This window comes from Saccostrea cucullata, unplaced genomic scaffold (genome assembly GCF_032062105.1).
Source record: "Saccostrea cucullata isolate Sc308-1 unplaced genomic scaffold, CSIRO_AGI_Scuc_v1 ctg2240, whole genome shotgun sequence".
Classification (NCBI taxonomy): domain Eukaryota; kingdom Metazoa; phylum Mollusca; class Bivalvia; order Ostreida; family Ostreidae; genus Saccostrea; species Saccostrea cuccullata.
This window is the reverse complement of record NW_026918848.1, coordinates 48,491-76,083: the sequence shown is the minus strand read 5'-3', so window position 1 is coordinate 76,083 and position 27,593 is coordinate 48,491. Positions and strand designations below refer to the sequence as shown.

General features: G+C 32.5%; 1 protein-coding gene across 1 annotated transcript; it reads left to right on the top strand.

Moving 5' to 3' along the window:
• The first annotated feature begins 3,802 nt into the window (after positions 1-3,802).
• Positions 3,803-18,075, top strand: LOC134272398 (uncharacterized). The gene is made up of 4 exons (XM_062754636.1): positions 3,803-3,939; positions 13,047-13,230; positions 15,297-15,404; positions 18,002-18,075. Exons 1-4 carry the CDS (start codon positions 3,880-3,882, stop codon positions 18,073-18,075), a joined length of 426 nt encoding a protein of 141 aa, XP_062610620.1. The 5' UTR covers positions 3,803-3,879.
• Positions 18,076-27,593: the final 9,518 nt, after the last annotated feature.

The following is a 27,593-nucleotide window of genomic DNA, read 5'->3' as shown; positions in this document are numbered from 1 at the left end:
TCTTTTTTATACAATTGATTTATATAAATACGTTGATTGAATCTAAATGACAAATGATATACAGACATTTATGTAGTATATCTGGGCTCGTGCAATATTAGTTACATAATTTCACATAGACTATATAAATACTTTCATGAATATTATATAACATAGTGTAGGTCATCTTTAAAATATTGTTTGGCTGCCTTCTCCCGACCGAATAACAAAATATAATTTTATTCCGTCAAAATATATCTTCAAATTTTCCGGAAAATATGTTATTTCTATCTACCGACCCAATAAAGTTACGCTCAGTCGGCAGAGGGGAAGAAAACATTATTCTAAAGCTGGCCATTACAGCTACTTTGAAAGTTTATATACTAAATCCAGGTATGTTCATTAATTTGAAAAGTATGCCATTTACATGTCACCACTCTGACAAATCAACATATAAAACAAATGACATTCACATCTATATTAGTTTAATCTGTATTGTCATGGTGTTTTTTGTAAAAGTATTTATTGTCAGAGAGCCATTTTGGAGACAGCATGTTTTTGTTTTACCCACCTAATTGATTTTTTATTCACATATTTATACTTTTATTTAGTTTCTTAAACAACATACAATCAATCAATTAATCTTAAAAGACTTTCACAAAGTTACCAGAATTGCAGTATATATAATTGTCTTGCATGATCAAAGCCAAGCTTTAAGTGTTCAGATACGTGTGTGTTAAATATAGATGAGTTCATGCATGAAAATTCAGATTCTTTTTATTTATTGAAAGATCTCAATGGAATTTTTAACCAAATTATCTCAATTAGTCTCTTACATTTTTTTTGGGGGGGGGGGGGGGGGGGGGGGCGGATGCTATTTATTAATTTGTTTCATTTTGTCCTCATTTAGAAAAAAATACAAATTGAATTTTATACTTAACTGAAAACTTATTTTGAAATAAGACAATATGTCTTAATCCTGCATCACCACTTGAATCCCGTATCGCTTATTTTGTGTACTGCCACGTGCTTAATAATTTGTCTAAGCAATTGCGAACTTCCATTCTCTGAGATACTTATACAATTATACAACCCGTGTTCAGGAGAAATATTAATTAGACTTGTATGTTGTACATGTAAATTTAGATCATTGTTTCTCTAAAAATGTATTAACATTCCCTGGTGAAGTTTTATTTTAAGATCAAGAAATATGAACATATTAACATAAGTTGATTGTCTAGTTTCAAAACAGTTTATAAATAGCTCTTTATTTAGTTTTATTTTCAAATTTGACTTGTGCTTTGCTATTTTTGAAATTAATTTTTCACATATATTTATTAACAAGGCTGTGATACATTTTTGTACGTGATATGTCTTCTTTATTGTTTAAAATGCTTATAGAGAATATCAATAGTTCTTATATTAACTGCTTTGAATTTTGCTATGAAGGTAATTTTTCTTAAGAATACATATTATTAACAACTTTTGGAAAGAAAATTAGATTATTGCCTTATGGAACTGCTTTTTGTAATCTATCAGAAAAAAGTTATTTAAAAAAAATGTTCAACAGAAATGTTGAATATCAAGCTGCCTTTTCTAACAGGGTCCTCACTGTGATCAGTATCTGAAATTACACGCAAACGGCAATTGCAAATTATGTTTCTCGTTGGCAGGAAATTTACCATACCCATTTTTATATCTTAAGTCTTCCTCTGACAGCTGGTAATGCAAATTCTTAACCATGACACATTAAACTTTGACTTTTTTCATTTCTATATTTATATGTATATTGGTATTGTTTCATGCATAATAAAATTTGTAAATTTGTGCTTGTCCGTTCCTCAAATTATTGAACATTAAATTCATTGTACCGGTATTTTAGTAGAGTGATAATATTTGACATCTACGGTCTACAAAATAAACTTAATCAGTGTTTTGGTAAAAACTTAGACCCTTTTAGGTCACCTGAGCTGAAAGCTCACGTGAGCTTTTCTGATCACCTATTGTCCGTCCGTCCGTCTATCCGTCCGTTCTTCTGTAATCTTTCACATTTTTTTAAGTAAACTCAGGTGACCTATTGCTATCCGTTTCCGCCCGTCGTCGTTCGTCGTGCGTTAACATTTGAACATTTCCAGCTTCTCTGAAACTGCAGAACAAATTTCAACCTATTTGGGCACATAGCATCTATGGGTAAAGAGGAACAAAAATAATGAATTTCATGGTCCCTGGGGGGTGGGGCCAAAACAACTAAAATTAGTTCAATCTTTAAAAAAAATCTTCTGTATTCCTGGGCATCAGGCAGTCAAACTGCTGGTATGATTGTAATCAGCATTGAATCATCTACCAAAATTGTGAAATTCATGGCCCTAGGGTCAGGGGTTCTAGTGCAAGGGCGGGTCTAAAAAGATTATATAGTGAAAATGCATAAATTCTTTGAAATAATCAAATTCTTCTTCTCTGCTCATGGGCATTAAATAAACTAAACAAGTACATAGTTAAGCTGAATAAGGTTGCCTCTTTCCAAACTATAAATTTCATGGCCCCAGGGTCAGGGGTTCTAGTTTTAGGGCGGGGCTATATAAATTATATTGAACATATATAAATTCTTTGAAATTCTTCTTCTTTGCTCCTGGGCATAAAATAAACTAACCAAGAGAATAGTTTTGTTGATTAAGGCTGCCTCGTCCAAAACTGTGAATTTCATGGCCCCAGAGGTAGGGGGGGGGGGGGTACATAGTCTGAAAATAAATCAATGCTTTGAAATCCCCCATTTTGATATAAATCAAAAAGGAGTATATATGATAAGAGCCAATTTTGGCCCCCTAAAAATCAACATATTAGAATGACAATCAGATATGTTTAATTGATATTTATTTTGAAGAATAGATTATATTAGAAATATTTCTAATATATTTTTCACATTTATATGCACTCTCTAGCTGTAAATGACATGAGAAATAATGCTATTTTTGCTATCTAACATAAAAGGAAAAAATATTCCTTTTTCTTGATGTTTTTTTTTCTTTTGGGAAACAAGGAGCGCAGTGTAGAACATGCATAATTTTTCTGTCACTAATCAGTATTGGATAGATACATATTTGGTAAAAATATAAAGCTTGTTCTAGGCTGCGCTCTACATTTTCTGTAAGAAAAATTGCTGTAAAATAAGTCGTTTTATACAAAATATGCTAAAATGGCGGGAAAACGTGATTTTTATGATGTCATATTTCTAAAATAACGGCATTTTGATCAAAATGAAAATGACCAATAAAGGTCGCATATATAGCTGTACAAATTAAAGCTATATATAAAGTAAAATTAAGATATTCATTTTAAGGGGCAAATTGAGACACTTACCATATATCCCTCTTTATGATGAAATAAAATTTCGGATAAAATTTCCAAAATTTTGAAATATATGGCCCCACGGGTCTTGCACATATAGTTATGTGCACGATTCAAATGTTTAGATAGAGGAAATTCAGATAACTCAACGATTGTTTACACAATATCATTATTGATAGTATGGTGATATAATTCGCACACCGGACAAATAAAGAAATGAGATGATACAATCTTAATTACACAATATTTAAAAATCAGGACAAATATAAAATGACTGGGGTGATAAAAAAGTAACAATACAAAAAATATTCCATCCTGAAACCAATTGCCTATGGATGAAAATACCCAATGGCATATTATTTCCTTTTTTAAAAGATTTATTATATTATTATTTAATTTTATAATTTATGCTAACAAACTTGAATTTAACCCGTTAAGTAATCCATTTTGAAAAGGTTCATACCTTACCTACGCCATATTTGTTGTACATGAAAAATGTAGTCGTAGTATTTTTTTATGAAATGAAATGTTGTAAATAAAGGAAGATTGTCCGGGATGACTGTCCTGTATTACTGCTGGTCTGTTCTGTTTCTGTGGAGATTCTGTTTAACATTGGTATGCGTTTTTTTTAGTTTATTTTGCCATTTTTCTTCTTTATTCGAAAGAAAAGTAGGTATATGACAAACACTACAAATTTTACCTCAGTTAAAAATTAGCTCACAGGAACAAATAAGCTATAATATTTGTTCATTTACATTCGCCCGAGATTTCCACGCCCCATGAAAACGATATAACCAATAGTACGAGGCATTTATGATGTAAGCAACTTGTCGCATGTCTGATGACGTAAATTTCATTGAGAGTGTCAAAATTCAATAAAAAGAATATTCAGGCGTGTATGAACTTAAGATTTATTTCAAGCTAGCTCTCAAAAATGTCGGGAGTTTTTAGTGAATTTGACTTTGACTTTTTTACTGGGTTTGAAGATTTTGACGATTATTTTTTAGCCAGGCACTCGACAAATATGAAATCACATAAACAAATATCACGTAGTTGAACGCTATAAAGTTTGGATATTTTACCGTAACTTTCAAAATGGATCGATCTTTTGAGCGACTGGGAACATTCAACTGAGTTAAATACATATACCGGGTATTTTAATTTAGTTAAAGGTTAAGAAATAGCTAAACACGTTCATTTTTCTGTGGTTAGGAACTTGTGAAATAAAATCAGTTTTTTTCTTATGACCTGATTTCCGCCTCCTGCAGTGATATATGAAGGGGCGTGGAAAGTATTATCGCATGTGTGATATGGGATATATCACCACAGAAAGATCAATGAAAATCACTGCAGATATGCGACAAGGTCATGATGACAACTTTGAAATATGCACCCCATGTAATGCTATGACCACGCCCACCGGATATCTGAACAATAATAAAAATAATAGGGTGAATATGGAACGCCATCACTGCCTTATAGCATAAAACTATGCATTCATTGTGTCAATCTATCATTGCGTGATGTGAACATATCTTTACGTTATGTCAATTTCTTATGGGGTGATGTAAAAATATCTTTACATCATGTCAATTCTGCATCACATGAAGTAAACACATTCTTCCATTATGTCAGCATTTTATAACTTGAAGTCCAAAGTTCATTATATGAAGTGAAAATATGTTTACATTGTGTTAAAACTTGATTACGTGAAACGAATGTTTCTTTATACTATTTCATTTCTTTAATATGTGAGGTTAAAATTGCATTACGTCAAGTTAATTTCGTTTTACATGTGTTCTATGATTAATTTATCATTACATTAAGTCAAAGTCCATTCCCTTTTGTGAGTTTATATTTCTATTATAACTAGGCATTATTACGTGATGTTAATGTATCTTTATTTTACGCCGAGGTCATCACAATGTGAGGTGAAAACATCTTACCTTTATGTCAGTGCTTTATTACGTGATGTAAAAAGGTTTATAACATAATGTGAACATATATTATGGAGACAGTCCCGGCGTTCCATATTATACCAACACTTTATTACATTATGTCAAAACTCCATTCCATGATGTGGACATATAATTACGTTATGTTAACTCTTTCTCATGTGATTTAAAACTATCTTTACATTGTGTTAATTCTTTATCATGTTGATTACATATTTTCATTACGTGCTGTAAAATACATGTACATTATGTCAACGTTGATAACCGTGCTTTCACGACTGGGAAGGGGGGGGGGGGGTCCTGAATAATTTATATGAGGGGGGGGGGGTCTGGCTTCCTCTTTATCATAGAAAATGTTCATTGAAATTCGCCCCACTTTTTGCTGAAATATATGGGTAATGTAGCATATTTGGAATTTTTTTTTAGGACTGATTGAAGTTGGAACCCCCCCCCCCTTATTTCACCCGAAAAAGGATTTTCGAGTTTGGACATTTTTTTTGCTTTTTCTTGTACGTTATTTTTTTTTCTGGCTGACAATTAAACCTCCCCAAACTTTCAAAAACGATGCAACGTCACTTGAATGAGTAATTTTTCAACCATTCCAGGACTAGAATTCTGTTACAAAAATCTACCAGTCCCTCACTTAAATCAATTGACCATTCCTTAGTAAACATGGGCACATATCAGTGGCGATCTTGGGTTCTTGAAAAGAGTAGCTATAGGGGGACGGTATGGTGTCTAAGTTGGGGACCAGGGGGTGAAAGCCTGGAGGCTCTCAGGCTTAATTCATTTTTTTATATAAAACGTTTCAACTTATTTCAGTTATACTTTATGTGAGACTTATGCAATGTCCTACAAAGTAAACCAATCAATTAATTTCATGCATATTTTGGTCACTAAAGATGGGAGGGCAGAATCCCCCCTCTCCCCACCAACCCACTAGTGCACGTATGAAATACGATGTGTTTTTACACTTATTTTTTTTTAAAAAAAGAGGAGGTTAAAGACTGATAAAAAGCTAAGGACAGTGTTTTGTAGTTAGATCAGAAGTTTCGGACTTTTCACAATAATTCAAAATAAAAAGGAAAATATTGCTGAATAACACATACTATTGGATTTGCGATAATTATGAGATTTAACGGCCATTGAATTTCGACGTTAAAAAAACAATCGTCAATAAATATTTCACGGGAACATGATCCTATTTATAAATTTTAACCGGATATTTAATTAAGAATTAATTAAGTCTTGTGTATATGATTTAATATTTGATATGTTTAATTTAAATTATTTGCATGTTTAACATATGTGCATGTAATATTGAAAACACAAAACGAACTTTTAGGCATAACCTAAACCTTACGTCACACAATAAAGAGTTGAAATATTCTAAGATATACTGACAAGAGGCTAAGCATTTTAGACACACTGTAAAGATACAGTGGCATAACATAATAATGATTTGTCAAAAAAGTAAGGGAAAATCGACATCAAGTAAACGATTCCCGTCGTTATGTAGCATATTGATGACATAATATAGTAAAGAATTGGCCACATGTGACAATTTTTCACATCATGTAATGAAATTCTGACATCGTGTTATAGCGGCTTGATATTGAATTAAAGATGAATTCACATAATGTAATGAACTACTTAGACCAAATAGTAGAGAGTGCACATAATGTAATAATGAGTTGAAATTATATAAAACATTTTTACACCACGTAAAATTGTTTTGACTTAATGTCATAAAAGGCTGATATAATGCAATGGAAGATTGGTGCAATGTAATTGAAGTACGAGTTAATGCCATAAAGGCTTAATATAATGTAATGGAAAGTTGACATAACGCAATAGTAGAGTGTGTAAATGTCATAAAGAGTTAACATAATGTAATGGAAAGATGACATAACGCAATAGTAGTGTGTGTAAATGTCATAAAGAGTTGATATAATGTAATGGAAAGTTGACTCAATGCAATAGCACTGTAAGTAAATGTCACAAAGTGTTGACATAATGGAATGGAAAGTTGACACAATGCAAATGTAGAGTTCTGCTATAAGGCAGTGACGGCGTTCCATAGGTGAATATCTTCCGTCGTCCATGTTGTTGTCATGCTAAAATAACTCTCCCGAGTTTTAGTTCTTTTTACAAAGTATTCTATTGCCTTTTTGTAGACAATGTACATGGTATTTGAATCTCAAGACCTTTTTTCACTTGTTTTTGAAATTTTAAGGGTGAATAGTTTTCACTCCCTGTCTGCTCATCTGCCTGTCTTTTTGTTTGTTAGTCAGTTTGTCCGCAAAACTTTTACCTTGACCAAAACTTTTATTTGGCTTGACGTCAATTCTTCACGCATGAATTGCTTGAATAAGACCTTTCTGCTTGAATGGTTACCGGTAGACATGGCAGAGGTTGTTTCCCCATGTATACATAACCGGATATCGTCTGTGCATTGCACATTTAAAACCGGTCGCTGTCAGAATATCGAAAAACGAAATACGTTGTTTTTTTTTTTTTATTAAAAAAAAAACATGTTCATACATTTGTCAATCAGTTACAAAAATTATTTTATTATAATAAAATCAATGCAGAAACAGTCACTTTTGTCTAAGCACAGAACAACACTGAATCACAGGGCACTATAGCACAAGTTTTTACTGCGACACACGGTCACTGTCTTTCACAAAAAACAATGGAATGCAGGTCTGCCACTAAAATATCGCTTTAAGAACCTCTGCTAACACAAGACGTTCGATGTTTTGAAGTACTGACAAATGGACTTTAATTTTCTCTGTCATCTCGAGCGAGGTCCGAATAACTTCAATGGCCTGCTGAATTTCTGCCGTCGGTGGTCGGACTGGTGGGGTTGGTTAGTTCTCACGTTCTTCTTTCTCATCTTCACTCTCTGCTTCCTGACTTTTGTTCCCTAGCATGGCGTCGACAAAGGCTACATCGTTCAGGGTTTCTGATGTGCTGACATCTTCATCGACTTGGGCGTAGTCTAGGAATGGAATGTGGAGACGGAGGTCAGCCAGGTGGATGTCGTCATCTGGATCTTCCTTGTCACTTTCTGCTGCTGCTGCCATGGGGTGGTCTTGTGTGGCCACGGTAAAATCAGCATGGCGAAAACAGTTGGCAATTGCTTTCTGACTGACTTAAGCCCATGGTTTGTTAAGCAGACGCAATGCATCAAGCACATTTATCGTAACTTTTTCTTTTCAATAGCCTTGAGCTGCCGCAAAATGACTTCCTTCCGGTAGTGAACCTTTAGGTTCTGGATAACCCCTTTGTCCATGGGTTGGGATTTGCTAGTTGTGTTTGGTGGCAAAAACACTAACTGAATTGCCTTAAGACCTGTCACATTTGGATGTGCAGGGCAGTTGTCTAAAACCATGGCCACTTTGCGCTTCTGATGTTGAAATTTTCTGTCTAAAGATCTAACCCAATTTGAGAAAATCTCAGACGTCACCCATGTTTTTTTATTTGCTTCATACAGAACATTTTTAAAACACCTGGGATTTTTAGCTTTGCCGATATCAAGAAGCGGCATATTTTCTGTTCCTGTCATGTTAGCACAGACGAGGACAGTAAGTCTGTCTTTACTGCGTTTCCCACCATTGCAGTCAACCCCCTTAAACTCTAGGGTTTTGTCAGGCATAAGCCGAAAAAACTACAGAGGGTGTACAGGATATATTTAATTTCTAGAGAGTGTGTGCAGGATAAACGTACCCCAGCCACAAAACAGTTAACGTGTCATCCACACGTGTGCATTAGACTAATACACACAACACTTGGCTTGCATAATCAAAGTCAAAGTTATAAGCCATACATACATTGAAATGCATTCACAACTTTTTAAAATAATTATTAAGGTCTTCCGTCTTCACGGAAGACCTTTTAGTGATTCTACTGTTTCTTATTATTATTATTTTTTTCCCCCAAATTTTGTGCAGGCGATTTCTCGAAAACTATTCAGTGGTTTTCAGTGAAACTTTCTGGAATCATGCGTCATTATATGAAGTTGTGGCATGACAAGAAAAATTTGGAATACTCACCTTCGGTTCCAAGATATTGACAGTTTTCTGATTTTAATATGGATTTTTGTTCCCCCTTTTTAAAAAAAAAATGGCTAAAGATATTAACTGGAGACTTATTAGAGGTGATAGATGATGACTTCTAGATTTGCTGAATCACCTTTTCGTGCGTCGTTATTACTTCCAGTTGCTATAGGAAGTGAAATTAAAAAGTCCATATTTTCTAACTTTTTTGTTTTTCAATATTTTTCATTTATTTTTGGAATGTTAATAGAAACCTTTCTTTTAATGCTTACTGTATAATTTGTTTGAATATTGATAAATCCAAACTCTAGATATTAACATTTAGAAATCTGAAGCGGGTCCAAAATGGCGGCTGTCTCTGTCAACTCCGACATTGCGCAAATAAGGGTCAGCAGAGCGTTTGTTTATACGGAAGTAACCTAAGGATAAATGAAATGTTAAGGAAAACTTCGATTGTCACGTCGTAGTTACGATGCAATTCTGTGTCAAACTAAGTTTTAATCCATATTCGTCTCAAACGTCTTCTGTAATTTGCTTTGGCTGGTTTTCAGAGAAGAAAAAGAAAAACTAAATGTGATAACGTAATACGATACCTAATATATTTTGCTTTTTGCGGAAAGTCAGATTTTAAATCATAGTTTTAAGTAAATGTTTTTAAGAAACAATATCGATGTATATAGTAAGTATCAAACGCGTAACCACTGTTTTGCTCATGCAAACCTCTGTCATATTAAACAGATAGAAAAGACAATTGTAAGAAAACATTTAAAAAAAAAAAAAAAAGATCATTCAATGGAGTTTACATTAACATTATTGTATCAAGATCTGATTTATGTTATAGAACATAAATATAATATGGCAGATGTACTATTGCAGAAGTATTTACAAGTACATTTAGACCTGTGGTCCCAATAGTGTAATAGTAAGCTTTTTGGATTTTCAAGCTGGTGACTCGGGTTCAATCCCCTTTGTTTCCATAAAAAGTTTTATCACTTTTTTCAGCTCGTTTCTGCGTTTTTTCTTTTTCAGAATCGAACGGAAGACCTCTCGTTGCTCGTAACGAGACCTCTCGTTGCTCGCAACGAGTTTCTTTTCTAGTTTTAATACTATTTGTTATTTCAATTATATAGTGGTTGCCGCAATGAAATCTTACAACCGTTCTGTAGTTGTCATTTGCAATGCAAAGTATTAGCGCTAATATCTATAATCTGGTGACAAATTAAAAAGCCTTCTAAATCCGCCTGAAAAGGGACGTATCGCTGTCATCTATCCTTTACACTAAGGGTGTCTGAATTTGCATCTTCTTAAATTCTTGTTAAACAAAACACATAACTGCAATATTTTGGAATTTATCAACATACATGTGGACATACTACATGTAGTAGTTTTAAAATACAGTTTTGTTTCTCAATCTTCATTTTTTTTTTTTTTGTTGTTTTTGTTGAGATTTTTGTATAGAACACTAATTATTTAAATTGCAGGTAATCTGTATTTGGAAACTGGAGGGTCAGAACACTATATAGATGAAACTACCCGTATTATTTCCTTCTTCAAACGATTTCTTATATCAAACAGGGAAGTAATATTATGCAAACGAACTTTAATTTAACCTGCTAATTGATCCAAAAAGGTCATACCTAACCAACGCCATATTTGATTTGCAAGTCTTAGAGAATGTGGCTGTACATAGTGTTTTGAAAAATAATGTGAAATGGAGAAAATAGAAGATTAATCGAAATGGCTGTCCTCTGGTCTGTTCTGTTTCTGTGGAGCTGTTGTGTACATGTAACATCGGTATGTTCTCTTTTTTTAGTTTATGTGACCTTTTCCTTCTTTATTCAAAACGAAAGTAGGAATTGGAGAAACATTTTACGAATTACAATCTCACTTCAATTAAAAATTAGCTTACTGGAACAAATCAGGCTTTGATATTTGTTTATTTCGATTCATTTTTCTCCAACTTTGTATGGGTATATAGTATAATTATACCGATGGACTTGGTCATAATGACAAGTCGGGAAATATGCATTTATTGTCATAATGTCCACGCTTTTCGTTCTTTTTAAAGAACTATAATTGTCATTTTATAGATAATGTACACGATATTTGACGTCAATAATTATTATGCCTCCGATATTGAAGATTCGGGTGTAAAAAGGTTTTGCCCCTGTCCTTTGGTCCGCTTGTCTGCCTTTCCGCCTGTTTGTCTGTTAATATGTTTGTCTGCAAAACTTTCATCATGCCCATAACTTTTTATTAGTAGGAGTTATTGCTTTAATCTAATATTTCACATGGTAATTCTTGTGCAAGACCTTTCTTTAGGTATGAATAAAAAATGGCCTCCTGACATTGACCTCGGAGTTTGACCCACTTTTGCAAAAAAATATCAAATTTGACCCTTGCAATAACTTTTGTACAATAATTGTTAGTACTAGGGCTTTCATATTTCACAAGTGTATTCATTGTGGCAAGTCTTTTCCTTGTGTATCTTTGATTATGACCATTTTACTTTGACCTTGGAGTTTTACCCACCTTAAAAAATTTGTTAACCTTTGTCATAACGTTTAAACGGTTGGTTTTTGGGCTTTTATATTGCAAAAGTATATTCATACAGTAATACAAGTTCTTTTGGGTCGTTCGTTCTTTGGAAAGCAAAATTTTTGATCTCTTGATTTTAGAGTCTCATGTGCATTTGCGAAACTTTAACCTTTGTCATGGGCTGATATATGGGGTTTCAGCATTTCACAAACACATCATGTAAAACGCTGATACTCTATCCGTATGCCGGTCTATGGCGAAGGTTATAGTTTCATTGTGTCACAAATACATCTAGTGACAAGACATTTCTTTGCTTACCAACATATTTTACCTCTTGACCTTGGAATCTGACACTATTCTACAAAAAGTTACCATACTTAATTAATATTGGCCTTACTTTTTGTTGGTGCAGTTGGTCCAATGGATTTCGTACTACACATGTGTATTTAATGTAACAAAACTTTTCCCTTCTGTTAAAATATTTTTGATATTTATCTGACAGCTGGACCAATTTTTAAAAGAGATGACCTTGGTCATAACAGAACCAAGGCTTTCATATTTCACTGGTGTATTTCTTGTGACAAAACCTAAGTTTGGACACCAAAAGTTCTTATCTGTCGACCTTAACTTTGGTGTTTGATAAACTTTGAAGATGTATAACCTTGGTCATAACTTTGAGAAATTCATGCTAGTTCCATGTATCCTTTCAAAATTGACTTATTTACTAAATGCAAAATTTTCATTTCTGTTACATTTCACAATGAACCCACACGATTCAGTCAAATAGAGTCACTGAAAGGTCTAGGCAGTTACTGAGTAGAAGTACTCATCCATTTAGCGACCTTTCAATAGACTTTTTGTTTAGTTGCTTGAATGGTTTCATAAGAGTGCAAAAGTGCTGCAGATTTTGATAATGACTCATTAAGAAAATGTGCGTAACTCTGGAGAAATTAGTAAATTATTACAAGAATGTGATATATATGAATAATCTGCTACATGAGGAAAAAAAAGGACAATAAAATTCTGAAACTTTGTGACATCATCACCCTAATATTTGATTTCGATAATATACCTCCAGAAAAACTTTCTTTCCCACGATTCTTTTGATTATGTTCCATTGCATGTAGTTGTTTTTAAGTAAAAAGTTGACTTGAACTTACACTAACAGGACGGATCAAGGAAGCTTCAAATAAAAGAAGTTGACATTTGCCCAACAGACCAAATATCATGGGAGAAAGCATCACGTGACGTAAACTGCACTAATCCAGATAGATACCAGTGTACCCCAAATGAAAACCTAACAGCGTTACTGGAATACTGTTATCATCAGCCACCTACTTTCGTCGAGAAAGGTATTTTTTAAGGGGGCACAGCTGGTACTTATTTTAATATTATTTAAGTATATTCATTTAACTTTTTCCAAATGAACACATTCCATAAATAGGGTTTGAATGATGTACTACATTTGATTTCAAAACTGATAACAATGTTGCACTTTTATTTAGGCCATAATGTAATTGTTTAGACTTAAAGTATGACACTCCTCAGTTTTTGAGAAAAGTTTGGTCATAACTTCTAAATTATAAACGCTTAAAATTCAATTATTTTGACATACATTTAATTTAATATAACAGTGCAAAACATACAATAATCAAATCAGATATTTCTATCAATTCAAAGAAACGAGATTTATTAGGGATATCATTTCTTGTGGTTGAAAGACATGTAAGAAGAAAGTTCTTCGAATTACACCTTTGTTTGATAAAATAACTTCGAACTCTACATATTTTTATTTGAGAATCTTTTTTTTTGGGGGGGGGGGGGGGAGGGGGATTATATAAAAGGAATATTGTTTTTCTCCTGAAAATTGCATAGTTTGATGTATTTTGAAATTTTCATGTTTTTCTTGGTCTTAAAAGCTTGATACACTGTATAAAAATTCAAAATATTTTATTACCTACCTTTTTTTTTGACATTAATCACAAAAAAGTCCATTATTGTTTACATGTAACATGTTACATAGCAGAATAAAAAAAAACCCTAATATGTGTCCTTATTGAAGCGCAAAATGTATGTGGCACAAGTATAAAAACTGAAACAGGTCACCGGGAATCTTGCTCATTTTTAGCTCACCTGAGCCAAAGGCTCAAGTGAGCTTTTCTGATCACAATTTGTCCGTTGTCTGTCGTTGTCGTCGTAGTCGTCGTCGTCCTTGTAAACTTTTTACATTTTCGACTTCTTCTCAAGAACCGCTGGGCCAATTTCAACCGAACTTGCCACAAAGCATCCTTGGGTGAAGGGGATTCAAGTTTGTTCAAATGAAGGGCCACGCCCTAATTCAAGGGGAGATAATTGGGAATTAATGAAAATTTGGTGGTATCTTTTGAAAATCTTCTTCTCGAGAACCACTGTGCCAGGAAAGATGAAACTTATGGGGAAATACCTTCAGGTAGTGTAGATTCAAGTTTGTTCAAATCATGACCCCCGGGGTAGGGCGGGGCCACAGTGGCCGACCAAAGTTTTACATAGAAATATATAGGAAAATCCTTTAAAAATCTTCGTCTCAAGAATAACAAAGCCATAATTGATCATATTTATATGGAAGCATCATCAGGTAGTGTAGATTCAAGTTTGTTCAAATCATGACCCCCGGGGGTAGGGCGGGGTCACAATGGCAGACCAAAGTTTTACATAGATATACATGTATATAGGAAAATTCTTTAAAAATCTTCTTCTCAGGAATAACAAGCCAGAAATGATCATATTTATATTGAAGCATTCTCAGGTAGTGTAGGGCGGGGCCACAATGGCCAATCAAAGTTTTACATAGACATATATAGGAAAATTCTTTAAAAATCATCTTATCATTAAAAACAAAGCAATGACTGGTCATTTGACTACTTTTGGATTTAAACTTTTCAATAATAATCCAATTTCTACTTTTTCCTAGCCACAGTGCTCAGGGGCCTCTTGTTTATATCCATATTCTCAACAACGGGAAGTTAATTTCTGTATTTAGATACTTGTGTATTTGATATTCATTTGCATTCTTAGATTTATGCAGGAGGTATAGGAATAGGGGTTTTTAAATAAAAGAAGTGGCAAAATTTGAAAACATTAATTTAAAAATATTACTTTTTATGTTTGATAAAAAATGTGGATTGAAAATGTACACGAAATTTAAATCTTTGTGAGTTTTCAAAACACTGAAAACTTCAATCTGCTTGTATGGGAATCTTTACCTGTGTACATTTTGGAAAAAAGTTAATTTTATTTGAGACGAGGTCTTTTTACAGGACCTGGTGCAAGCGTTATGAAGTCCTGTTCAAACTTCTATTTTAAATTTTATTAAAATGCAAAATTGCAAAATTGCATATCACTTCTTTGAGATTTTGTTTTGCTATTGATTATATTGTAGGCTTCTGCTGGATCATATCAGACTCCTATTTCACGAATACATACAGCTGCTCCGGATTTAAAGAGGGATGTCCACATATGACCTACAGAAGCAATGAGCTTTATAAATGTTTGTATGAATTTTTAGTGGTACAGAATACTAAATTCTGTTGTTGCTTTTTCAATAATATGACCAAAATAAGCATTTTTTCTAGTGGTCTTTACGTAATCTTGAATCAAGTAAATGTGAGTTTATTTTGAAGTTTTATCTTGAATCAAGTGTATGTAATTTCTTTTTTGAATGGGCGATTTGTTTTCCTTTTTCTATTTTGATACAGACAAATATCCAGAGAAAAATGTTTGGCATTAAAACATCAAAAGATTTTGATGATAATGTTTACCTCGAGGAAAAAATAAAAAAAAGTAACAAGTACAAGCTAGAAAGTCTGCCATTGCAAGCAATAGCTTACTTCGCCCCGAACTGGACAAGACTTTCATCACTAAAACAATACCCATTAGTTAAGCTTGGACAACCATCAATTCGTATCAATCCTTTCGGTACTTTGATTTAAGAATAAAAGTTAACGAATTTTCACTTTTCCCCTGTTTCCATGACAATTTGCAATTTTTAAATGCAACACTCACAATAAAAGATACAAATCATTTAATCAACAAAGTTTCATAACGAATGTCCAAGGGACCAGAGTGAACACTTGCGGACAAAATTCGTCGCTTTTTGCATGTTTCCATGGCAACGGTAGCCATTTTGAAACTGAATCACCACACAACACAACTACAACCAGTGATCGTCCTTTTGAGGATAATTTCAGGAAGATTGTCCCAGCCATCTCCGAGAAACAGCCCGTAGAACAAAAACATTCATTCGGGGCGACATAATAATAGCAGATATACATGTAGATATATGCTACAATGAAATATATGTGTGTATGAGAGAGAGAAAGAGAAAGAGAGAGTATTAAAATTTCAAAATATTCTAAATAAGATAATTAATTTTACGTCTTGTATATTTCTTATATTTACAATGCCAAGGTCACCTGATTCTCTCAAGTGACCCCATTGCTATCAGTTTTGGTTCGTCGTCGTGCATTACATTTGAACCATTTGAAACTTTTTCCATTTTTAACCAGTTTTTGGCCTACAATGACTGTTACAAAGGAAAACATGGTCCATGCCACTCTGAGCTCGAGGAGCGAGGCTAAAACCCTAACAAATAAATGCAATATTTAAAAAAATATTCTTTTAATCTGGATACCAAACAGGAGACAGATGGACGTTCGATTATTTTTCCTTTTTGTAATAAACAAAAACAATCTACCAAATATTTGAATTTCTTTCACACGGGACAGGGTTTTTGTTAATTACGGCGAGACCTCAATTATCATGTAGTGAAATTGTGAAAATGAATCAATTCTTAAAAGAGACATCTCTCCTATTGTATTTTTTTATATTAAGCAGAAAAAAGAAGACTTGTCAAGATGAACAATTGTTTTTCTCTAAAATGTGAATTTTATTGTCCAGGGTTAGGGATTTTCGCTTTAGGATGGGATTGTTTTGATACATTTGATATGGTGTGATTTATTAATTGTATATAGTAAAAAGACATAATCTATTTGAGCATTTCCTTGGCATTTATTTAACAAACTATTCATATACTAATGATAAACAAGGGTGCCTATTTAAAACATATGTGTCTCGCGCCTCTTGATCAAGGAAATCTGGTGTTAGGATGAAGGTCTATTTAACATATTGTGAAAATACATTATATTGTTGAAAATCTTCTCTTCTTCTGAGTATTTATGATAAACAAATGAGCAGTTATCCTGCCTCTGATAAAAATCTTGAAATTTCATTGTTTGAGAGAAATACTGTATTCAACAATTTTATGCTGTCAACCAACATTATATTGCTAATGTCCCCCCTCCACGTGACCTACCCACTATATGTTAAACTTACATGAAATTCACCAACTACACATCATCAATGTACTGTTTTCACATGACCCCGCACAGGGGTTCCTAAACTGACGTCACATTGCGTCTTGCCCAGTTGGCATTTTTTTCAAGGACCCAACATATTTATGTTTTCCCCTCTAAGTGTCTACATAACTAATAATGTGCGTCTTATAATTTTGTGAAATTCGAGGCCCATGTTGGAAGAGAGGGTCCATGGAATATATTGTGAAAATATACAACTCTCTTCTCTGCTCTTGAAACATTAACATTAATTCTTTGGGACTACTTTCGATCCCTACGAATAATGATATGAAGCTGTAGCGTAACGTAATATTACTGAGTGGTCTGGAGATTGAGTATTAAACAGACAAAGTAATTATGACCCCCGCTCCGGAATTTTCTTTTCCTCCTGCTGTTTGGTGACACATCTTTAGCTATCATTATTCTCTTTTATGGGTCATTTTACACTGATAATTACTGACCGTTAAGACTCTCAAGCTTCTTGTTTAACTATTTACACCTTTTGAATCCCCATTTTTCAAACGACACTTTGTTATATTCATGAATAAGGTAAATTTCAGATTAGGAAATCATGTTTCATGGTTATTCCTTTACTAAAACTTTATGTATGGTAGGATGAAAACTTTGCATACGTTATTCTATGTTATACTGATGTCATACGAACATAAAAAATGCATTGGTAAAGGTATTTATGTTTGAAAAGTAAATATTCTGTTCTGTTAATTTCTTTCAGATCAGGAATGTCTACAACTAAACAAGTTGAAAGGATGTTATTTGGCCGACCCAAAATGCCCAAGCCTGGGGTAAAAACTCCAAATTAATCGTTATTTCATGTTTATGATCAGATAAATGTGTACATCTTGTATAATTTTCAAGTTTATTTTTAGGAAAGGGACAACCACACCGTCTACTACGAAAAGGAATATAGATGATACTTTTTCCTCAAGAATATTCATTTGGGGGATGATTTCTGGTGCTTCCATAATTGTCATCGTCATATTTGCAATATTTGTAATAAGGAAATTAATAGGTACATGCATATGGCAGCATACAAAAAAGTCTAGATAATAGGGTGATTGATAGAAAAATTTGTAGATAGATAGCATCATTTTTCTGGGTGCAGGAAATCGATTAAAGTATTTTTTATGACTTCAAATTTTTTATTATTCTTTTTCCTTTAAATTACAGTTTGCAAAAGCCAGGAGGGTAGTCCTGATGAAGAACTATCTTTGCTTTCGGGTATTTATACAAACTTTCATATATTTTTCTGTATTGCAACTATAACTTGTTACATGTATTTCATCTTTCTGAGTGATGTATCAATTTATGATATTTTGATGCTACAAGTATTTATACAAATATTCAAAAGAACTGCTACCATTCATTTGAAATTCGTTTTATTAAATGTTAATTTATTTTTCCAATACGTTCATGATGGAAAACAAACTATTCAAAAAAGTAAATACGGTAGGCATACGTAGAATAAAAAGAAACATTTTTTTAATATTAGTGTACGTTGATAACATTGTATATAGTTCATAAAATCACTTTGGTTTTAATGTTAATTGCTTTTCCTTTAGGAAAAAAGGTAGAAGCAGTTGACGAAAATGTTGTGTTGCGATGTTTACTTCCTATAAATCACAGGATCATTCAAGCACGGCATATAACATGGTTTAAAGATGGAGAGATAATCAATTTAAAAAACGCAACAGAAAAGTACAGTATTGCAGAGGAGAGGCAGGCCTTTGTCATTGAAAATGCAAATCGTCTTGATATTGGGGAATACGTTTGTGGTATCAAATACTCATGTAATTGTATGGGGATGGATGAGAATGTTACATTCAAACTAGGTATTCTGTTTTATGTTTGCATAATATTAAGATTCATCTAGTAATGTATAAGATTAAGTATCTCTGTAGAAAATTTAAGTTTGAAAGGGCTAGCTTCGAAGCCAGTTTGTCACGTCAGTAAATAATTCATTTGAATTCATTTGAAAAAAAAACTGTACAACTGTGCTGTATATAAAGTTGTTGTTCCGAAATCAAATTTAGGTAACACTTCGCGACAGAAAAGGTTAACCTGTATTTTTATATTAGCACCCTCAACAGGTTTGTTTTTTTTATAAAACCTCCCTGAAATATACAGGTATAGTCTCGTAAGTATAGCCAATACAAACATCTTAAATATGAGGATTTTGTCAGGAGCATAGAGCAATAAGCATCATTTAATGATCGGTCTGCACTCTGCAGGACATATATATACGCCATTTGATCGCTAAATATACTTTGATTAATTATACATGTATTATAACACCTTTCATCATTTCTTGTAGTAAAAGCTCTAGACTTGAATTCATTTTCGTGACTTTATATTTGTATTCTGTTTTCGTCAACATTATGGATTTTTGCTTTATTATAGCTTTATTAAAATTGAAACTTTGAGTTATACTGTACTAGTAATTGTTAAAAATTGAAAGTTTAATTTACTTCAATGAATACAATTATGGTACGGTACTTTAAAAAAGTTTTGAAATTTACGTCTTTTTATTAAGAATACTATTTAGTCAACTCTTAGCATATTTTTGTTGAGATAAGAGAAGAATACTATTGTCCACGACAGCATATATCATATTTTTAAACAATTTAGAAGCATGCATGACTTCAAGAGAAATGAATAAAACCCGATTGTCAGGGTACCCTAAAAGATAAAACAAAGTCTGCATCTGATGAGAAATATTTATCATAAACAATGCACTCGTTTATAAGCTGATCATTTCAAAAGCAACTGTTTAAATTTTAGAATGTCCAGGTATCATTCTTGGAGAAATCAAAACTGATGGAGAAGACGTCATAATTGAGTACACCGTATCTGTGTCTGAAGACTGTAAACCAATGACTTCAATATCTTGGAAAAGAAATGGCTCTGATTTGATATTGTCTGACGAATCCGAAAATTATTCTGGGGGAACATTGGATGATTTCTGCCTAAGAATTAGCAATATTAAAGAAGAATGTTTTGGCAAATACGAATGCACAGTTCGAAATGTATTTGGGGAAATGACAAGTCACTTCACATTAGGTAAAAGAATTCAATTTGATGTTTTATTATAGATAAAATGTGTCGTTATAGTGGACATGCATCTCTGAAAATATTTCAGAAAACGAGTACTTTTGAATTTAAAACGATTGAATCACTTTGCTTCTGGATAGGATCGTATTTTGCAGGTGATTAAAGAACAAAACTCTGAATATCCGAAAAAATCTTTCAAATATTATATGAAAATATAAATTGAGAATAAAGTCCTTCATATTGTTAATCAACTGTAAGAATTTCGATTGGTGAAGCTTACATCAATATTGCAGAGGACTCCAGTGAAACTAAACATAGGCGTGGTAAAAACCAATGTTGTTTTCAATTCTCAAATACGGGGAAAACCAACTATGACATCACATGTTAGCTAATTATGATATGCCTACAAAAGATTTTAAAAATATTTTATATAGACGTAAAAATTAAACTAATTACAAGAATAAGACAATTACCTTAAAAAACTGTTGTACCCAGGTTACATTAGTATAACTTGGGTAGCTACTAAATTCTTACATTATAATTTTCATGGAATTTTCCATTATGGAGTATTTACATTATCTTTCAAAATTCCTTCAAAGAACTATATGCGGTATATTGCATATATTTGCCCCCACAAAAGTCAAATTTTGAAAACTTCCTGAAATGTGCTGAATTCAAAAAAATTGTATGAGAAATATAAATTAACAGAAAATATTATAGTGTCAAAGCAGTGTATTCACAGTTTTTGTTTTTATGACGTCACAAACTAGTCCGATTTTATATCCTTTTTCAGAAAGAGGACAAAATGGACAAAATCTCAACAATTCTAGCTTTAAAATTTATAGAACGCAAGTTTGTTCAAGAACAATATTGACATATTTCATTGATATAATCATTCTACACATATGCGCTCGGTGACTTTCACTCAAAATATCGACGAAATATGTACATTTTTCTGTAAAATTCAAAAAAAACAGAAATTTACGCCATGTTTGTGACGTCATTACGTACATATGGCGTCATTACGTATGAAAATATTCAGTGCTTTGAAGTCAGTATATACTCCCCAGTTTAAGACCTTAATTAAATATATCTCCATCAAAGTTTGATTTGGGGGGCAAATATTGGTTATTACCGAATAAAGTTCTTTTGCAAATTTTTAAGTTTAAAGTCAAAGGGATTGATATATTTTTTATTTGAGTTATTGTGACGTAGGCAACACATGTTTCACGCAGAAAATGAATTTTACATGCAATGGAATGACTCGTTACAACCAAAATTTAATTATTTGTTGAGGACCATGACGTTGATACATGTTAACCGAGTTTATTGACTGCCATCATGTGTTCATCATCCCCTTAACCCCTTACATGGCATATACCCATTTCTACGCATCTGACTTGAAAAACGAGTATAATGAGAAAAAAAAAACATTCATGAATTCGTTAATACTGCAGATATCAGAATAAATTTTGCACTGTTGGAAAGAGAAAATATTTACGATAAAAAGGTTGTATGTAAAAATGCTAAATTCTGGTGATTACCTCCAAACCCCACCACATCCCCCAAAATGCTTAAAATTGGTTTGTAAAAAAAATGTACAACTTGCTCTTAATTTTCAACTCAACAATAAATATTTTCTAATATATTTAACTTAGAAAAAAAACTTGAATGAAACTCATTCTTGAATAAATGGAAATTCTAGCATGATAACGGTGTATTTCGTTGCCATGGCAACTGAAATGATATTTTTATAATCATTTTCAGAAATTACACTATACCTGCTTTTAGAATATATATACATTGGTATATTCAAAAATTACAAGAAATGCTCAGAAAAATGCATTGACATCTTAATATAAATTTGTCTAGAAATACTTAAAATCTTGGCCATGGAAGGGTTTAAAAGGACAAGAAGACTGCGTTATCATAATCATGATTACGGAGCATACATTTTATTTTAAGATATATTTCCTCGAAGTAAGTTAATGTTAAAAATACACGTTGAGAAAATAAAGTATATACATGGATAACTTGCACTCAAATGCACTTTAACACTATACCTTTTTAATTTTTATTAAAGAGCTAAAACCTGATAGAAATGGATACAAAATTATTTTTTAAAAACAGATAGACCAGTTTGCGACAGATGCCAGATCTTGTTTTCTGAAATAAATTACTATATACCCTCACGCCGAGACTATTAAGTTAATGTTTAAATGCTGTCTATTAAAGAGCTATGAGGTCTTAATATGGACTTGCTATCAGATGTCATGGTTGCCAAATATGTTAAACTGTACGTTTTCACTTTTAATATTCTGCGTAAACGATGTAACACTTTTGTATCTTAATTAATTCAAGGAAACGACGCATGAGCCTTTCATTAACTCATTTGCGAAGGTAAAATGATACATAAACTGATTTAAGCTAAAAAAAAAAAATAAATCAAAATTAGTTAATAATGAATCAAAATTCAACTAAACCCGTGTTCACAAAACGGAACGCACCAAACGAAATTCGTAACGAACGTACATGTGATGTCACTCTATCTTAAGGATCTGACACATGCCATACAGGATATTGAATTTTACAATATATTGGGATTGGATAATTATTGATTTAGTTTTAGTAAATCAATAAGAAAGAAAACATTCTGATATGAAGTATGGCTAATAAACCTTTTTCTATCGTTGATTTCTGTTTCAGCCACTGGAAATAAAATAGTGCCATTATTTTGTAGATGACATACAGTGCCGTTCTAGGGAATGTCAAAGTTTCCTTCTCTGCTGTTTGCTCCTAGATAAATGTCAACCCAATAAAAATGAACCAGATGATTTTGAAGAAAAGCTTAAAATTTCCTGGAAATTTTGCTGTGGTGATTACGAAAGAAATATCACAATGCGCGTCCTAACCGCCATTTCAAATGGAAAACTTGAAGATCACATTAATTGTGAAAATAATGAGTATAAATTGCTATCTCGCGATTTAGTATTTCAGTCATTCCTACGAAAGAGTGGTTTTGTAGACTTCTTCCTTCAGCACGCTTGTTCAAAAAGCATTAGTATCTACTGCAGATCGCCTGGATACAAAAAGGATCCATTTGAAATTTGCTGCACTCTCACTCCTGAGCAATTCAAGGTTGTCGTACAGCGGCTCAAATTTGAAATCCTGACTAATGATTTTATTAAGGATAAAACGTGTCACCCAATCATCGAAGACGTTCGTAAGTAAAACAATAACTACACAAGAACAAAGTACAGTTTCAATACGAATTAAGCCTTATATTTTTCTAAAATATGAAAGTTATATAAAAAATCATAATTCATTCATTCTGAATCATAGGATTAATATACAGTAAGAATACATATATCGTTTTTCTCATATGGCCTCCTAAAATGTAATTGTGACGTCATAAGCGTTCATTAACTTGTGCATTTTCCTGTATTTCCTTTAAAAGTTGCAGAAGACATCAATTTTCAGTGGAATTTTCTTTCAGAAAACATACTCTGCCACCGTCGCCTAGAAAAAGTATGTGATTATTTTATAGAGTTTACATAATATATCCAAAAATTAAAGTAGCGATGGTGGCAGACACTATCTTTTAAAAGAAAATTATCACAGAAATGGGTCATCTTGAAGTTTTTCTGCATTAAACTTAGAAATGTACCAAATTAATCGCGTCATATTTCCAGAAAGGTCCTCCTTCATGCCATACTCTTGAATGATAGATCATATTCACCTACTCAACTTTTGTTAAAGCCAATTTCATAACTTTTTAAGAACATTAAATTTTTAGGGCACAATAAAGCTCAAACCGTAACTAATTATTCTTTGATGCCATTTTAAGCTTTATGAGAGAACTTGAGACATATTGATTATTTCAGGTCATACAAATGAAGGAAAATATTCAAAAACATAATATGAACTAAATCTTGTGGTGGTAAAAGTAGCTATGTATTTTAAATGGGGACATGTAGAAATACCAAAAAAATAACGTCAAAACTGTTGATCAAATATTTGCCAAGAGAAAAATAACTTAACGGGAAATCAAGTAAACAAATCAGTGAAATGAGAGTTTAAAAGCATACCTTAAAACAAGATGCATTGTCATATATATTGATATAACATTATATACAGGATGATGTCGCAATGGGGCTCCTCTCTAAGTCTTTGACGTCTATAAAATGGATAATAATAGTAAATGTTTTAATCATAATTTTTATGATTTATCAATGTTTCATTTTTTCAAATAAGTCTAAATTGGCTGAATTCTGATCTTTGTGCTGCTTAAAATACTTTCTTGGTCCCTTTTCCCAGTATTTCACACAAAGATGTAAAACAAAATATAAAAAGGATGTTATTTCTTAACAAAAACCTTATTATGGGTTTATTTTTTCCCCATTGTTTAATCTTGAACACGTTTAAACTAAAGAGAGACGTGTTTGCTTGCAATGATCTTTCCTTGACATATTTCTACAGTGAAAGATAAAGGGCAAAACAAATTTTGGTGTAAAATAGACAGACTTTAAGTTTGAAGCATATCTTTGTGTGAAGTTTTATTTTATTTTTTATCGACTATTGTGACTAACATTTTCTAGAAGAGAATAAATATTGTCTCCCAATAGTCCAGTGAAACCTAATATTGTGTATTGTTTTACAGTGAACATTCCAAAGGGTATTCTTAGTTTAGGGAGCGAAAGTATATCCAGATTTCTTAAAGATCTCACTCATGGCGAACATGTAGTCTATGTTGCAAGGGGAATGGTAGTTGGATGTGAAGGGGCAGGAAAAACAAGTCTTGTATGCAGACTTAGGGGAGAAGAAATCCCGAATCCTTTATCAACTAGAGGAATAGATGTCCATGTTAATCTATTCACCGTGGATGGAAAAAAAATTGAGGGTCAGGTTCAAATTTGTCATGCTTTTTGTAACTTATGAAGAACTAGGTACGCTAACTCAATATTCCCGCCTACATTTTGCACCCATTTGTATTCAATACTAATGAAAATTTGGCCATAAAATAAACTTTTGTTGGATGCAAAGAAGAGTTCAATGGTAATTTAATATTAATGTTACGAGTTAAGTACTTTATTGTCCCCCGCTTTCGCGAAAGCGAGGGGACATCAAATGTCATTCGTCTGTCCGTCTCTCCATCTGTCCTTCTATCACAAAAACTTGAACCTTGCCCATAGCTTTTGATTACGTGGAGCTATGACTTTCATATTTCACATGTGTATTTCTTGTGACAAGACCGTTCTCTGTGTACCACAAAATTTGACCATTTGACCTTGAAGCTTGACCCACTTTTAAACAAAAACTCAAACTTTTACTTTTTAAACTTTTAAATGGTAAATACTAGGACTTTTATATTTCATATATTTCTTGTGGCAGGACCTTCTATTGGATATCAACAACTTTGACCTTTTGACCTAGACCTTGGAGATTTTCGTACTTATGTAAAATAATTAACCTTAGCATAGCTTTTGAACGATGAAGACTAGGGCTTTCATATTTCACATATGTAATTCTTGTGAGAAGACCTTTCATCGGATACCAAGAACTTTGACCTTTTGATCTTGGAGTTTGACCTACTTTTAAAAATCTTGACAATAACTTTTGAAGGGTTAGGTCTAGGGCTTTCATACTTTACATATCTAATCTTTGTGGCAGGACCTTTCATTGGATATCAAGAAATTTGACCCTTTGGCATTGATTTTAAGTTTGACCTACTTTTTGAAACTTTAACTTGGCCACAACTTTTGAACGGTAGATACTTGGACTTTCATATTTCACATATTTAAACCTTAGTAACAAGACCTTTCATTGGATATCAAAAATGACCTTGACCTTGGAAGTTGACCTACTTTTCTTAAATTTATCCTTGGCCATAACTTTTGAACAGGTGGTGCTAGGGATTTGTATTTCACAATTGTGAAAAGACCCTACTTAGGGTAATAATATATTTAATATGCATTTAAGAAAAGTTTAGTCTTTGCTATGTTGTCAAATGGGGTCATCAACTTCAGTGATTATAGCTAAATGACATGTGATAGGGCGTTCATATTTAATTACAATCCGATATGTCATAAAAAATGAAATTTCACCCACAAAAAAACTGAAAGCGTGGGACCACAATTCTTTGAATTTGCTTGTTACTCTTAAATCCAGCTCTTTTTGTAAGGGAGTAGACGAAGTTTTCCGTTGAAAGTGGACTTGAAAGCATCAGAATATTTTAAAATATTCTTGTTTATGGATAAAAATTCCTTAGGCCCAAGGGACAAGATGTCCAAAAATTATTTTTTTAGAGTTATAGCTCAAAGACCATGTGAAGTTAAAAATTTGACAGCTTATAAATACACCATTGATTAACAGGTGGAAACTTTCAACAAATATTTTTTAAAAACATATTTTTAGAGAACAAAATATATATATATATATAAAAAATGCATATTTTAAAAAAAATGCACCTCTTAGTTCTGTACCATAAAGCAGAAATAATAAATGTTTATAAATGCTGGGCAAGTTGGGCGTGAATAGTCTCTGAAAGGCTGTTATTGAAAGCATGACATGTATAAAGATTCCTTTAAAATACGACATTTGCAATGTACTTTCAGTTTCAGATCTGACTGTTTGGATAAAATAAACAGAGAATACAAGCTATTGAAATTTTACTTGCCCTTTATTAATAAACATATATTGTTTTTGTTAAAATGGCTTTCTCTGAAAGTACGGAATTAACTAGGTGTATTAAAAAAAGATAAAGGCAATTGTAAATATTTTTTTTCAATAAATATTATTTTGTTAAATGGTTTGTTTTATCTGTTTATTATATATTCATAAACTGTAAAAGTTTTAACTTTATAAACCATATACATGTAGCTTTGGGGGAAAATGAATTAAAACTTTTTTTTAATATGCTGATCTTTGGCAAAACCTTAAATCGTTTCTTATGTTTAACGCATACAAATTTAAACACAGCAATTGATCAATATCTGTATAAATATGGAAAATCATTTAAATATGTTAATTTTGTTTGAATGACTTGGGGGCATTAGGGGAAAACAATACTATCGTAAGAAGTTCTTTTATAAAACTACTGTGTTTCCGTGCAGCTTTAATTGTATCTGTTCATTTAGTATTAATTTTTGAAATTGTATGATACAAAAGGCAAGATGAAGCTATAGGCCTATGGTTTACTCAGCTCATTCTAATGAACTGTAATACTTTTAATTGACTTTCATTAATGTTTTCTCAAG

Coding starts and splice junctions, on each gene's coding strand:
- LOC134272398 (XM_062754636.1), top strand. CDS start 3,880: ATGACTGTCCTGTATTACTGCTGGTCTGTTCTGTTTCTGTGGAGATTC. Junction 3,940..13,046: donor GGAGATTCTGTTTAACATTG/GTATGCGTTTTT, acceptor TTACACTAACAG/GACGGATCAAGGAAGCTTCA. Junction 15,405..18,001: donor AAGCAATGAGCTTTATAAAT/GTTTGTATGAAT, acceptor AATTTCTTTCAG/ATCAGGAATGTCTACAACTA.